The sequence below is a fragment of the Amborella trichopoda genome, chromosome 8, assembly GCF_054954075.1.
Source record: "Amborella trichopoda isolate Santa Cruz 75 chromosome 8, AtrichopodaSantaCruz75HAP2 v2.0, whole genome shotgun sequence".
In the NCBI taxonomy this organism is placed as follows: domain Eukaryota; kingdom Viridiplantae; phylum Streptophyta; class Magnoliopsida; order Amborellales; family Amborellaceae; genus Amborella; species Amborella trichopoda.
Genome location: NC_142343.1, coordinates 16398356 through 16410383, shown reverse-complemented (window position 1 = coordinate 16410383; position 12028 = coordinate 16398356). Strand labels below are relative to the sequence as shown.

The following is a 12028-nucleotide window of genomic DNA, read 5'->3' as shown; positions in this document are numbered from 1 at the left end:
AGAGGGCTCTTCTTTGGAGAGGAGGGGATCGAAGCAGAGGGGCCGGATTAGGGTCATCACTAAGGAAATTGGGTGCGTGATAGCATTGTTTATTATGTTGAGTCTGATTCTTTAGCCATCCTAGAAGAGAGGTTTTTGCTTTTGTCTCTACTGTATTTTTCTTATGGTATTATGGGATTTGGGGAGGGGGGAAGAGAATATAATGCTTCCAGCAGGAGAGATAGATGGAAGGGAAGATTCTCCCAATAAGAGAGAATGTTGGGGGAGTGAATTTATGAGGAGTTAGGAAGGAAAGGCCCCAAGGGTTGTAAGAAGGGAGGAGAGAAGGAGGCCCTTATATAATGTTGATATTTTCAAATTTTATTTATTGTCATTTACTGTCTTTTATTACTGAACTTTTGATATATTTTTTTTAATGCGATTATGTTCTTGTATTTTGATCAGACAAAGGATGTTATCATAGAATAAATTTTGATACTCTCTCCAACCTAAATACCATGTGGCATGCAGTATATGGCTTGCATAAGAAATATTTAAGAACAATCCATAATAGTATTTTGTGGCATGGAGTATGGTGCTTGTGTAACAACAATATGAATGTGTTATATTACACATGCAACAATACATAAAAAGTCTAGCCTAAATAGGTTATGACAAGAGATTATATTGTGTGCAGAACAAATATTTAAACATAAGCATGTAGTATATTGTTTGTGCAACAGTACGGGTATTATTTAATCTTAAACCATAAACCCTAATCCATAATTGTGCGCTTGTGTGAAACCATACTAGTATAGCTTATTTTAAGGGCTTGTAAGAATGTCCATGAGAAAACGATTAGTAATACTGATGGTAATGAGTTTACAGTCCTTTTCTACTCATTTCAATTATGTAGCATAGTCCATAAGAAATCTTATAATACTAATATAAACATTAATTTAATCCCACTTTATCAATGTATTTTATCATACAAAACATTGAGTGTATACTAATGAATATACAGTCCATGGATTCATTTCAACTATGTAACATTGTCCATGAGAAATATTATAGTAATTATACCATCAAGTATCAACATTAAATTAATGGCCACTATATCAATTTACCTCATATACAAAATACTAAGTATATGGTGTTTTGATTATTATGATTTCATACATTATATTTTTTAAGAAAAATGTCTTATCAATCTTGTGCTACTAGGATATCTCTAACTTAAACCATAAACCTTGAACCCTAATCCCTAAATTGTATTGCTTGTGTGAAACCATACCAGTATAGTCTATTTTAAGAGTCTGTATGGATGTGCTAGTCCATGAGTAATCTTTTATTAATACTAATGGTAATGAGTTTATAGTCCATGGACTCATTTCAATTATGTAGCATAGCCCATGAGAAATCTTATAGTACTAGTAGCAACATTGATTTAAATCAACTTTATCAATGTACTTTATTATATAGAATACTAAGTATATGTTACTTAGTATACAGTCCGTGAGCTCATTTCAAATATGTAGCATGGTCCCTAAGAAATCTTAAGAGTAATATTACCAACATTAATTTATTACCACTAACTCAATGCACCTTTATATAAAAAATACTAAGTTTGTGGTTTTTTAATTTGTAAGATTTCACACTTTATAATTTTTTAAACAAATCTCTTATATATTTTTTCATAGTTCCTGTACATTGAAGATTTCTTTTATTTCATATTATTTAAAAGTGTTTGAAAGTAATGGAATTTTCCATTTATTTATTTATTTTGATAGTTTTCATGATTAAGTATTGGTTTATCGCACAAAATCTTTTCTGGATTTGCTCATTACATTTATGTCTTTCGTCTCTTACACATTATTTTAATGCATCTCACTTCAAAGCTTTTTTAAATCTATTTCTTAATTTTTTTAATTATTAAGATTTCATAGAAATATTCTTTTAAATAAAATTTTCTATCTATCCATTTATATTTTCTGCAATTCATAATTTTACATTATTTTAATGTGTTTGAAAGTAATAATATTTTTCATTTAATTTTTTTATTCTCTTAATTGTCATGTTAAACATTTGGATTATAATAGAAGATCTTTTATTGGATTGCGAAGAAGCTTCATGTCTTTCAATTTTTAAAATATAACTTTATATCATTTCTAGCATTTAATGCATCTCCCTTTAAATAAATTTTAAATCAATTTATATTTTTTTAACAAGATGTCTAATCCATTTATTTATATTTTCTACAATGCACGATTTTTTATATTATTACAATGTGTTTGATTGTAATGTTATTTTTCATTTAAGTTTTTGTTATTCTCTCAATTGTCATGTCAAAATTTCAGTTGATAATTGAAATTTGTTTTATTGGATTTCAAACCTAGCTTTATGCCGTTGAATTCTTAAGAATATTAGTTTCTCTCATTTCTAGCATTTAATGCATCTCCCTTTAAATAATTCTTATATCAATTTCTCAATTTTTAAATTATTAAAATTTCAGAGATTATTATTTTTAAACCAGATGTCAGATCTGTTTATTTATATTTTCTTGAAATGACAATTTTTTATGTTATTAAAATGTGTTTGATGGCAAGAGATATATATGAGGCACAAATTCCAAAGAGGGCATTTTGTAATACTAATAACATGATTTATATGAAAATAAAGAGTGATTTGTGTTAAACATATACTATAGTAATAGTTAATAATGCAAAAAATTCAAGGAATAGATTTAACATTGATTTGAAGTAAGATGCATTAAATGCTAGAAAGGATACAAAATAATATTTTTTAAAATTGAACGACATATGCTAGGTTCGAAATCCAATAAGAGATTTTTTTTATTACCATCCAAGATTTTGACATGACAATTGAGAGAACAAAAAATTAAATGAAAAATACCATTACTATCAAACACATTTTAATAATATAAAAAGTTGTCATTTCTAGAAAACAAAAATAAATCAATCACACATCTTGTTTAAAAAAATATAATTTCTGAAATCTTAATAATTTAAAATCAAGAAATTGATTTAAAAATGATTTGAAGGGGGATGCATTAAATGCTAGAAATGATAGAAAGTAATATTTTTAAGATGAAAGACATCTAGGTTTGAAATCCAATAAACGATGTTTCTATTATCAACCAAAATTTTGACTTGACAATGGAGAGAATAATTAAATAAAAAATATCATTGCTTTCAAATGCAATAGAATAATATAAAAAAATTGTGAATTGTAGAAACTATAAATACTTAAATATCAAATTTTGTTTTTTTTTAAATATTTAAATATCAAATTTTGTTTAAAAGAATATTTCTATGAAATCTTAATAATTAAAAAATCGTGAAATAGATTTAAAGAAGCTTTAAAGTGACACGCTTTAAATGTTTGAAATGATATTAAATTAATTTCTTAAGAGTTAAAAGACAAATCTATTTGCCAAATCCATAAACAATTGTGCTATAAACCAATATTTAATCATGAAAGTTATGAGAATAAATATATAAATGGAAAATGCCATTACTGTCAAACACTTTTAAATAAGATGAAATAAAAGAAATTCATGGACCATATTACTCTCAGAAATCTTGATAATATTACTTTAAGATTTCTCATGGACCATCCTACATATTTGAAATGAACTCATAGATTGTATACTTATTCTTCTATAGTTAAGTCTTTTTTATGATAAAGGACATTGATAAAGTTGATTTAAATTAATGTTGATAGTAGTACTATAAGATTTCTCATGGACTATGCTACATAATTGAAATGAGTACAGGGACTGTAAACTCATTACCATCAATATTACTAAATGATTTCTTGTGGAATGTGAACTTTTTACTATCATTGGCAACGAGCTCATCCCTAAAGCCCTTTAAAATAGACGATATTGTTATGGTTTCACACAAACAATACAATTTAAGGATTAGGATTTAACATTTATGGTTTAGGTCTGGGTTATGCTCGTCTGCGACACAAGATTGATAAGACATTTTGCTTAAATAAAAATATAATGTATAAAATCTTAATAATCAAAATACCATATACTTAGTATTTTGTATATAGGTACATAAATTGATATACTGGACTTTAGTTTAATGTTCGTAGTATAATTACTATAATATTTCTCACAGACAATGCGACATAATTGAAATGAGTTCATGGACTGTATATTTATTAGCATATACTTGGTGTTTTTTATGATAAAGTGGGATTAAATTAATGTTGATAGTAGTACTATAAGATTTCTCATGGACTATGCTACATAATTGAAATGAGTACATGGACTATAAACTCATTACCATCGGTACTGCTAACAGATTTCACATTGACTATGAACTTGTTACCATCAGTGGCAATAAGCATATCCATATAGGCTTTTAAAATAGATTATACTGGTAGGGTTTCACAAAAGCAATACAATTAGGGATTAGAGTTTTAAGGTTTATGGTTTAGGGTTGGGCAATACTCGTACTGCTGCACAAGCAATATACTACATGCTTAAACATATTATGTTTAAATATTTGTTATGTACACAATATACTTCTTGCCATAACATATTTAGGGTAGACTTTTTATGTGTTGATGCATGTGTAATATAACACGTTCGTATTGTTGCTACACAAGCATCATACTCCATGCCACAAAATATTAGTACGTACTGTGGTTAAATATTTGCTATGCAAGCTCTATACTTCATGCCATATTGTATTTAGGCTGAGGAGGGTATCAAAATTTATTATACAATGACATCTTTCATTCTTTTGTCTCATCATAGTTCAAGAACAGAATCCAATTTAAAAATAAAAATAAAAACTTCAGTTTAAACTATATACCTTTTTCAAACTTTCCAGTCCCACCATCTTCCAATCTTGAGCCCTTGCCTCTCTGTCTTCCCGGAGTCTATGTTCTTTGAGTCTTTGTCCACGTGTCCCCCTTCCTACAATAACTATGCTACCACACTTTCAAATCCAGACAGCTCAGATATCCAATATTCAGAATTAGATAGACCAGTATCAATTCCCTCAAGAATGAGATTGATACTAAGTGCTTTCCGCCCACCCTACATCCTTGCCTTCCTCCTCCTAACTGCTTTTTCACCCCTCAACCCAATCCTACTCCCCAGCTAGCCATAGTACATATTGGTACTCCCTACCAAACTCGGCAGTTGGTCGTGGAGCAGATCGTACCCGTTAAAGTTGAACTACATGCTGCAGAAGGCTACTAAAGGACTTCAATTCTGAGGGGGGGAACCATGATATGTGTTTATCTTTTTTATGTTAATTTTTTTTAATGGATTAATCATATGTATTTTCTTTTGATTGAAGTATCAACTGTAGTGCTGTAATATTAAGTATTTTAGAGAATAAAGGAGCCCGAGCTTAACTGGTTAGCACTTGACGATTTGCAACGCTACGCCTTAAGCTCAATTCCTACCATGGGTCTCCATCTAACTAAATAAATAATGTTTGGCTCTCTCTATAGTCAATAATCTATTCTTTATACCCACCGAATTCTACCACCACCTCTCTTCTCACTTCTCTCTTGATCTCCAAATCTCCTTCTCTCTCTCTCTCTCTCTCTCTCTCTCTCTCTCTTTTCTCCCTGCCTGCCCTCACTCTCCATCTTAATAAACTGCTTGTCGCCCACGACTTCCTATCTTCTCCCTCTCTTTCTCTTGTTATAAAACCAAAAAGAATTCTTTAGGTAAAGTGCCCATTCAACAAGGGACGGTTCCGTGAATGGAGATTTTGATGGAGGTTTTAGAGAGACACTGGTTGGACCTCTATTGTTGAATGGATTCATGGAGCCCTAATGAGAGTACATGGTTTAGAGTGGTGTGAGATAGGGAGTAATTGAGTACTGGGATTTGATTTTTGGGGTTTTGAAAGAGTTTTGGTTGGAAAATGTTGTATCAACAGCCAGCTAGAGAGGCATTGGTGGCCTTTGAGGATGAGGCAGCAATGCATCGATATATGCATTTCACTAAGCATGCATGCATTGACAATGTCATTGGCCCAAGCCGGGTTTTGGCTGCTGAGACTCGATAGTTATGCAAGGAGATTGGTGATGCTGAGACTTTGAGATGCAAGAGAGTTGGAGGGGCATTATCGTAAGCCAATCTAAAGGACAGGGAAAGATGATTCCAGTCCATTTTCTGGTTTTATGTTCTCATTACATGATTAAAAGTGGGGGATTGTGATTGCGCTGATCTTTCAAGACTGGTTCTGGTTGTTTCAGCCAAGGCGCATCTTGGCTCGTTTTGCATTCTTTGTACTTCTAAGTTTTAAACAATGACAAAAAGGGGAAAATCAGTCTATGATACGTATTCAATGTTTATCATGAAGACCATTGTCAATAAACCGTTCCTCACTTCGTCCACCCTGGGGGACCCCTAATGATGTGCTTATGAGCTCATGCACACTGATCTCCATTAGATGCGCATTACTTAAGCTCTGTCAAATAAAGACTGCCAGGTTGAAAATTTGATTAGAGATATTACATAGGAGATTCTTATTATTCCATCATCAACATGCATTTTCTTTTCCTTTTCTTCACTTGGAAGGATTCAACTAGAACAATTCTTACATATTCTCTTGCCCAAAATTACTAATATAGTTCTCAATGAGGAATGATTTTGTTATCGAATAAATCATTACGTGCTATGGATGAACTGTGTGCCCTGTTTAGGTGATAACTGAGGACTCTATTCTTTCATCTAATTTATTTGTTAATTTGACATGAATTGTTGGAATATTTGGAAGTTTCCTTCCATAATTTATTTTCAAAATTTTGTTAATGTTGATTACTTATGTTAATCATTCTTTTGTTCAAGTTTGGAGGCTGATGGTGGACATATGTATGAAGCATTCTATAGTATTTATAAAATGGATGGAGCTGGTGGCACCTACAATCTAGAGAGCTATGCCATGTGGGTTTTTGTTATATTCTTTGTTGTATAGGTCAGAGAAGTCTTGGATATTCAACTTTTAAGAGGCAAATCTTGATAGGCACTTCCTAGTAGGATTAGCCTTCATGTTTAACTAGATGGATCAAGGATGATTAATCTATGGCCGGATTGTTGGGGTTCTCCCAAGTCTGTGGCTCTATGCACACAGAGTTGCTATGTGAGAGAGGGAACAGAATAACTATTATGTTAGTGATGAAAGAAAGGAAGCAAAAGGTGGAAACACAAAGTGAGACAACAAAGACGATAGGTTGACACCGGGGATAGAAATGGGGAGAAAACTTTTCAAAGAATCGTTAAACTCCTTTGGGATCGATGTCCCGTCATATTTAGAATGCGACCCAACTTTTGAGGAGTCGTGATCCTCCATCGATAGGTATGAAGATCCTTTGTAGTTAAGGATCGAGATCCCAATAAGTAGGGATCGAGATCTCCTTATGGGAGGAAGCTAGTACTGCTCGGGCTCCAGTTCCCCTATCGCCGAATAGAGAATCCAAGAGTGGAACGCCACCCCTTGACCAAGATCCCCACAACTAAGGACTCATTTAATCTCATAGCGGTAATTGGCATTCCATCATGTGATTGATACTGGAAATTTCAAGGTTACTTTCACTTGCCATGAGGGTAACATGCACACAAACAAAGAGAATATGCAATGCTATAGCTGGCCGAATACACTTGGAGGCCTTAAACTCAATCTATTTATTCTTATAAACCCTAAAAGGCAGCAAAACCAGCAAGTCACATGGAGAAATAATTATCTATTAGAAATAAAGAAATATAAATCTACCCACTAGAACTCTTGCATGACCTTCCACAGGCTGTATTCTGCATCAGCCACAAAATTTGACATATTTCAGTCATTATTCCTCTTGATTCTTCATACCTAAGGGAGGAAACGTGAGCAGCATGAGTTTTAGTGGGCAGTGCAGATAACCATATTGGTTTTGCCCACAAAAAAGGAAGAAAATTGAGGTGCCCTTTGATGAAATTAATACTGAAATCAATACACCCAGGATTGTTTTTCTTTTTTTTGTTTTTTTGGTCATTTCCTTTTTAGGGGGGGGAGGGGGAGGAAAAGAAAAGAAACGACAATAATGCATGAAATGGATCCCCTTGTTCTAATCTTGTGTCAGAAGGCCATATTTAGGAAAATGGATCCCCTTGTTCTAATATTGTGTTAGAAGGCCATATTTAGAAAAATGGATGGATAACTTGGATTGGTCACCTCGAAAATCAGGTCAGACTGGTGGATCGGCGATTCAGATCAGAGAGTCGACCAGATAGACTTTTTTATGCCTCTAAATTTTTTTCAAAAAATCTCTGAAAACCCTAAAAATAGTGTTTTTTGAGTTTCCATTGGGATGTCATTCCCTTGTCTGGAAGTGTATTGACCATTACATTCACATCACTGGAAAAAATGGGCCTACAATCATCATGGATATGAATACATGGTCTAAAATGGAGCATAAAATAACTAAAATATAACCTAATACGAAATGAAAGATGACTCCGTTCTTCCTCTTCATTATTTTGGTGCCACTCATTGAATTATCTCGGGAAATCATTTGAGTCGATCCATATATGCCTCAGAATCCTTGGTGCCAATTTGACTATACCCGAGTCCTTCACTTTTGAAGGAGGAAACTACCATGAGTTTCCTTGAGAATTTGGTTTAATTATAAAACATTGTAAAAAATATTGATTCACACATCGTATGCATCAATAACCTATATGCATCAAAACCCTAATTGCATTTAGGAAAACAAGAATTTTTCTATTTTATTTTTGAAAGAATTTAATTAATTTAAATGTCCTTTTAAAATTAACTAATTTTTCTTTTTAAAAATTTATTTCTCAAAAATCCATTAACCAATCCTTAAAATTGCCAAATTTCATACTCTTTTTCATTTTAATGATTATATGATTTTGAATATACATAAATTATTAAACAAATTACGAGATTTGTATCATTGACATATAATTATAAAAATTGTTTCATCCCCATGAAAGTTGCAAACTCACAAGATAAAATTGAAGATAATTGGAAAAAAAATTAAAAATTCTTATTCTTGCAATGTATAAAGAACCCTTTTTCCTCAAAAGCCCTAATTTTATTAAGCAAATTACAATTATTTTTGAAAGAAAGAGTGCTCTTTAACCTTAAAACCAAGATGCATTTTGGCCAAAATTGTCGAACTTTTCGGTTTGCGTCCATTAAATTGCATTCATTATAAGATATATGGGCTCATTAGGAAGCTCAATACGATTATTTTGAATCAAATTTGAAGAAACAATGAGTGTACATAATGCACCAGACACGATGAAGAGGAAGAACGGCGTCGTCTTTTATTTTTGTATTAGGTTGTATTTCAGTTGTTTTATGCGCCATTTTGGACTATGTATTCATATCCATGATGATTGTAGGCTCCTTTTTTTCCCGTGATATGAATGTAACGGTCAATAGACATCTAACCAAGGGATGTCATCCCAATATTCACATATTAATAATGGTACTACATAGTGCACCACCGCAATTTATTTGGAAACTTGAAAAACACTTTTTTAAAGAATTTTTTGAAATTTTTTTGAGGCCCAAACTGGCTGATTCTTCGGTCCGGATCACCAATCCATCGATCTGATCCGGTTTTTGGGATGGCTGATTTGGGTCACCCATCCATTTTTTTTAACCTTGCTTCGATATGTTGACTCTTCAAGCCACACTTTATCTATGTGCGCATCATATAGGGCAATTTACTCATATGTTTCTACTTGAATTAATGATATGTACATGGCTGGACATTGCATTTCATTTCAAAAAGAGATTCCCATTCTGTGTAATTGACAACAGTGGGCTAGGTAAGGGCTGATGCAGCACCCATGACCATTTCCCTCTATAATGACATCGCTTGATTGATGTCCTTTTTGTGGTTGCTTGAAGGTTCTTAATCGTCTCTTAAAATTCCTATGCATCTATATATATCTTGTGATATCCCTTGTCAGCTTTGTATGGAGCTTCACTATTGTATGGAAGTCATTGTTTTTTATTTATTATTGTTTTTCCTACATCTCTTTTTTGCTTGTCTATTTTCATCAAAAGAAAAACCAAAAATCACTGCCTTTTTGTCCCTTTTGGCGGTTCCTTCCGCAGTCTTGTAATCTTTGTAATTCTCTTGTATTTTGTACTCTTTAAGTTAATTGTTGTAATAGTATATATTTTAAGTTCTTAGGTCTCTAAATTATTTAGGTTATCATGCATTGTAAGCTACATAAAATGCTTTTCTTTCTTCGCGATAATGTTTATTCAGAAATTCCAGAAGATGTTTACATTGTACTAAATTCTTTTAACAGGCAGCAATGGCAGCTAAGAGGGCAAGGGAACTTGTACGAACAAAAAGTGTGTTGAAGTCATCTTCTCTTCCAGGCAAGCTAGCTGATTGTTCCTCTATGAATCCTGAAGAATCTGGTTAGTTGTATTTCACCCTTTTGTTGTTTGGTTTTAGGGATGGAAAATATTTGGTTTGAATCAGGGTTTTGGCACAATGAGATAAGTTAGTTACATCGGTGATGTTGGAGCAATTTACAATCTCACTCTAAATCTTTTTCGCAACTTCTTTCCATGGATGTGATTTTATTTTAGGATTTTAACTTCTCTTAGGGGCCGTATGGATACCTGGAAATATATTGTCTGTGAAATATATTACTATCATAATACATTACCTGTAAATGGATTGTTACTGTTTGGGTAGTATTTAGATGCAACCTGGGAAATACAATGTTATTGTTTGCCTATGTCTGGAAGAAATATAGGAAATGCATTACCAACATTTTTACCGGCATGTGCCTATAAACTATCATTTCTTTCTTTTTTGTCACAAAATTCCACTAAAATACAGAATTATCATTTCCTTCTTTTTTGTCACAAAATTCCACTAAAATACTGAATTAAAATCATCATCATACCATTCCAAAAAGATTTCTAATAATAACATTATCACCATTCCAAAAAGATTTTCTAATAATAACTTGTATCATTTTACAGTCATGACACTATTTCCTACTTATTAAGTGCTTTTGGTACTTATATGCAATCACATGTTTTCTAACATGACATTGGTTTCAACATGATAAGTCATTGGAACAATATGATTGGAATAACATGATTTTATTTTGACAAGCCTTATTTTTATTTATTTTGTATAGAAGTCTTTCAAATGTCTCTCTATATAATTCAAATAAACAATAAATTTATGATACTAAATTCAAAATCTATGGGGTACGAGTTAAAAACTGGGAAGAAGTTTGATTAGTAAACTAGAAGGTTGGGTAATTGCAGTATAAAATTTTGAGGTATTGGAGGAGACTAAAGAGGTATGTTATTTCAATTGAGATTTTAGTAATCTCTTATGAAGATTATGTTGTGTTGAAATTTTTTATTATGATTGTGTTGTGTAATTTATCAATGGTTACTGATTTTTATTTTTATTATTTTTGTTTTTATATGACACTGATGCCTCAGATGAGAGGACGAGCTTAAAAAGGGAGGGATCACATTATGTTGTGTGAAATTTTTTATTATGATGGTGTTGTGTAATTTATCATTGATTACTGATTTTTATTTTTATTATTATTTTTTTTATATAACAGCTGATGCCTTCAGATAAGGGGACGAACTTAAAAAGGGAGGGATCACCTAGTTATTATGAAGAGAGAGGGCTAAGAAGATTTTTTTAATCAGGGATAGGGTAGGCAAAAACGCACGTGAAAGATTTTCCAAAATTACCCGTCACGCTCGTAATAGATTTTTCACCTATCACCACGCGTAATGGATTTCCTGATTTTTGAGGAAATCTCGCGTAATCTCTTTTCATTTCCTTACGATTAAGTGTACCCAAACAGTGGAAATGCCATGTTTCCTTGTAATCTATTGTCATGTAATAGATTTCCAGGTACCCAAACGGCCCCTTATTGATCTTTGAGTGCATATATATATATTTGCTACCGGAAAAAGGAATCATCTCGAAAAAGGTATTGTCCATGCATTTATTATGAATAAGTGGAATT

At 32.2% G+C, this 12028-nt stretch overlaps 1 protein-coding gene across 3 annotated transcripts in view; it reads left to right on the top strand.

Annotated features, from left to right (window-relative positions):
• The window catches only part of LOC18440484 (DNA gyrase subunit B, chloroplastic/mitochondrial), an 84565-nt gene that overhangs the window by 58376 nt on the left and 14161 nt on the right, over positions 1 to 12028 (top strand). For 2 of the 3 annotated variants that reach the window (XM_006850625.4, XM_088874372.1), the window contains exon 14: positions 10316 to 10430. In XM_006850625.4, coding sequence (XP_006850688.2) covers positions 10316 to 10430 — 115 coding nt within the window. The remainder of the gene's footprint in view (positions 1 to 10315; positions 10431 to 12028) is intronic. The other variant, XM_020671058.2, reaches the window with a different exon arrangement.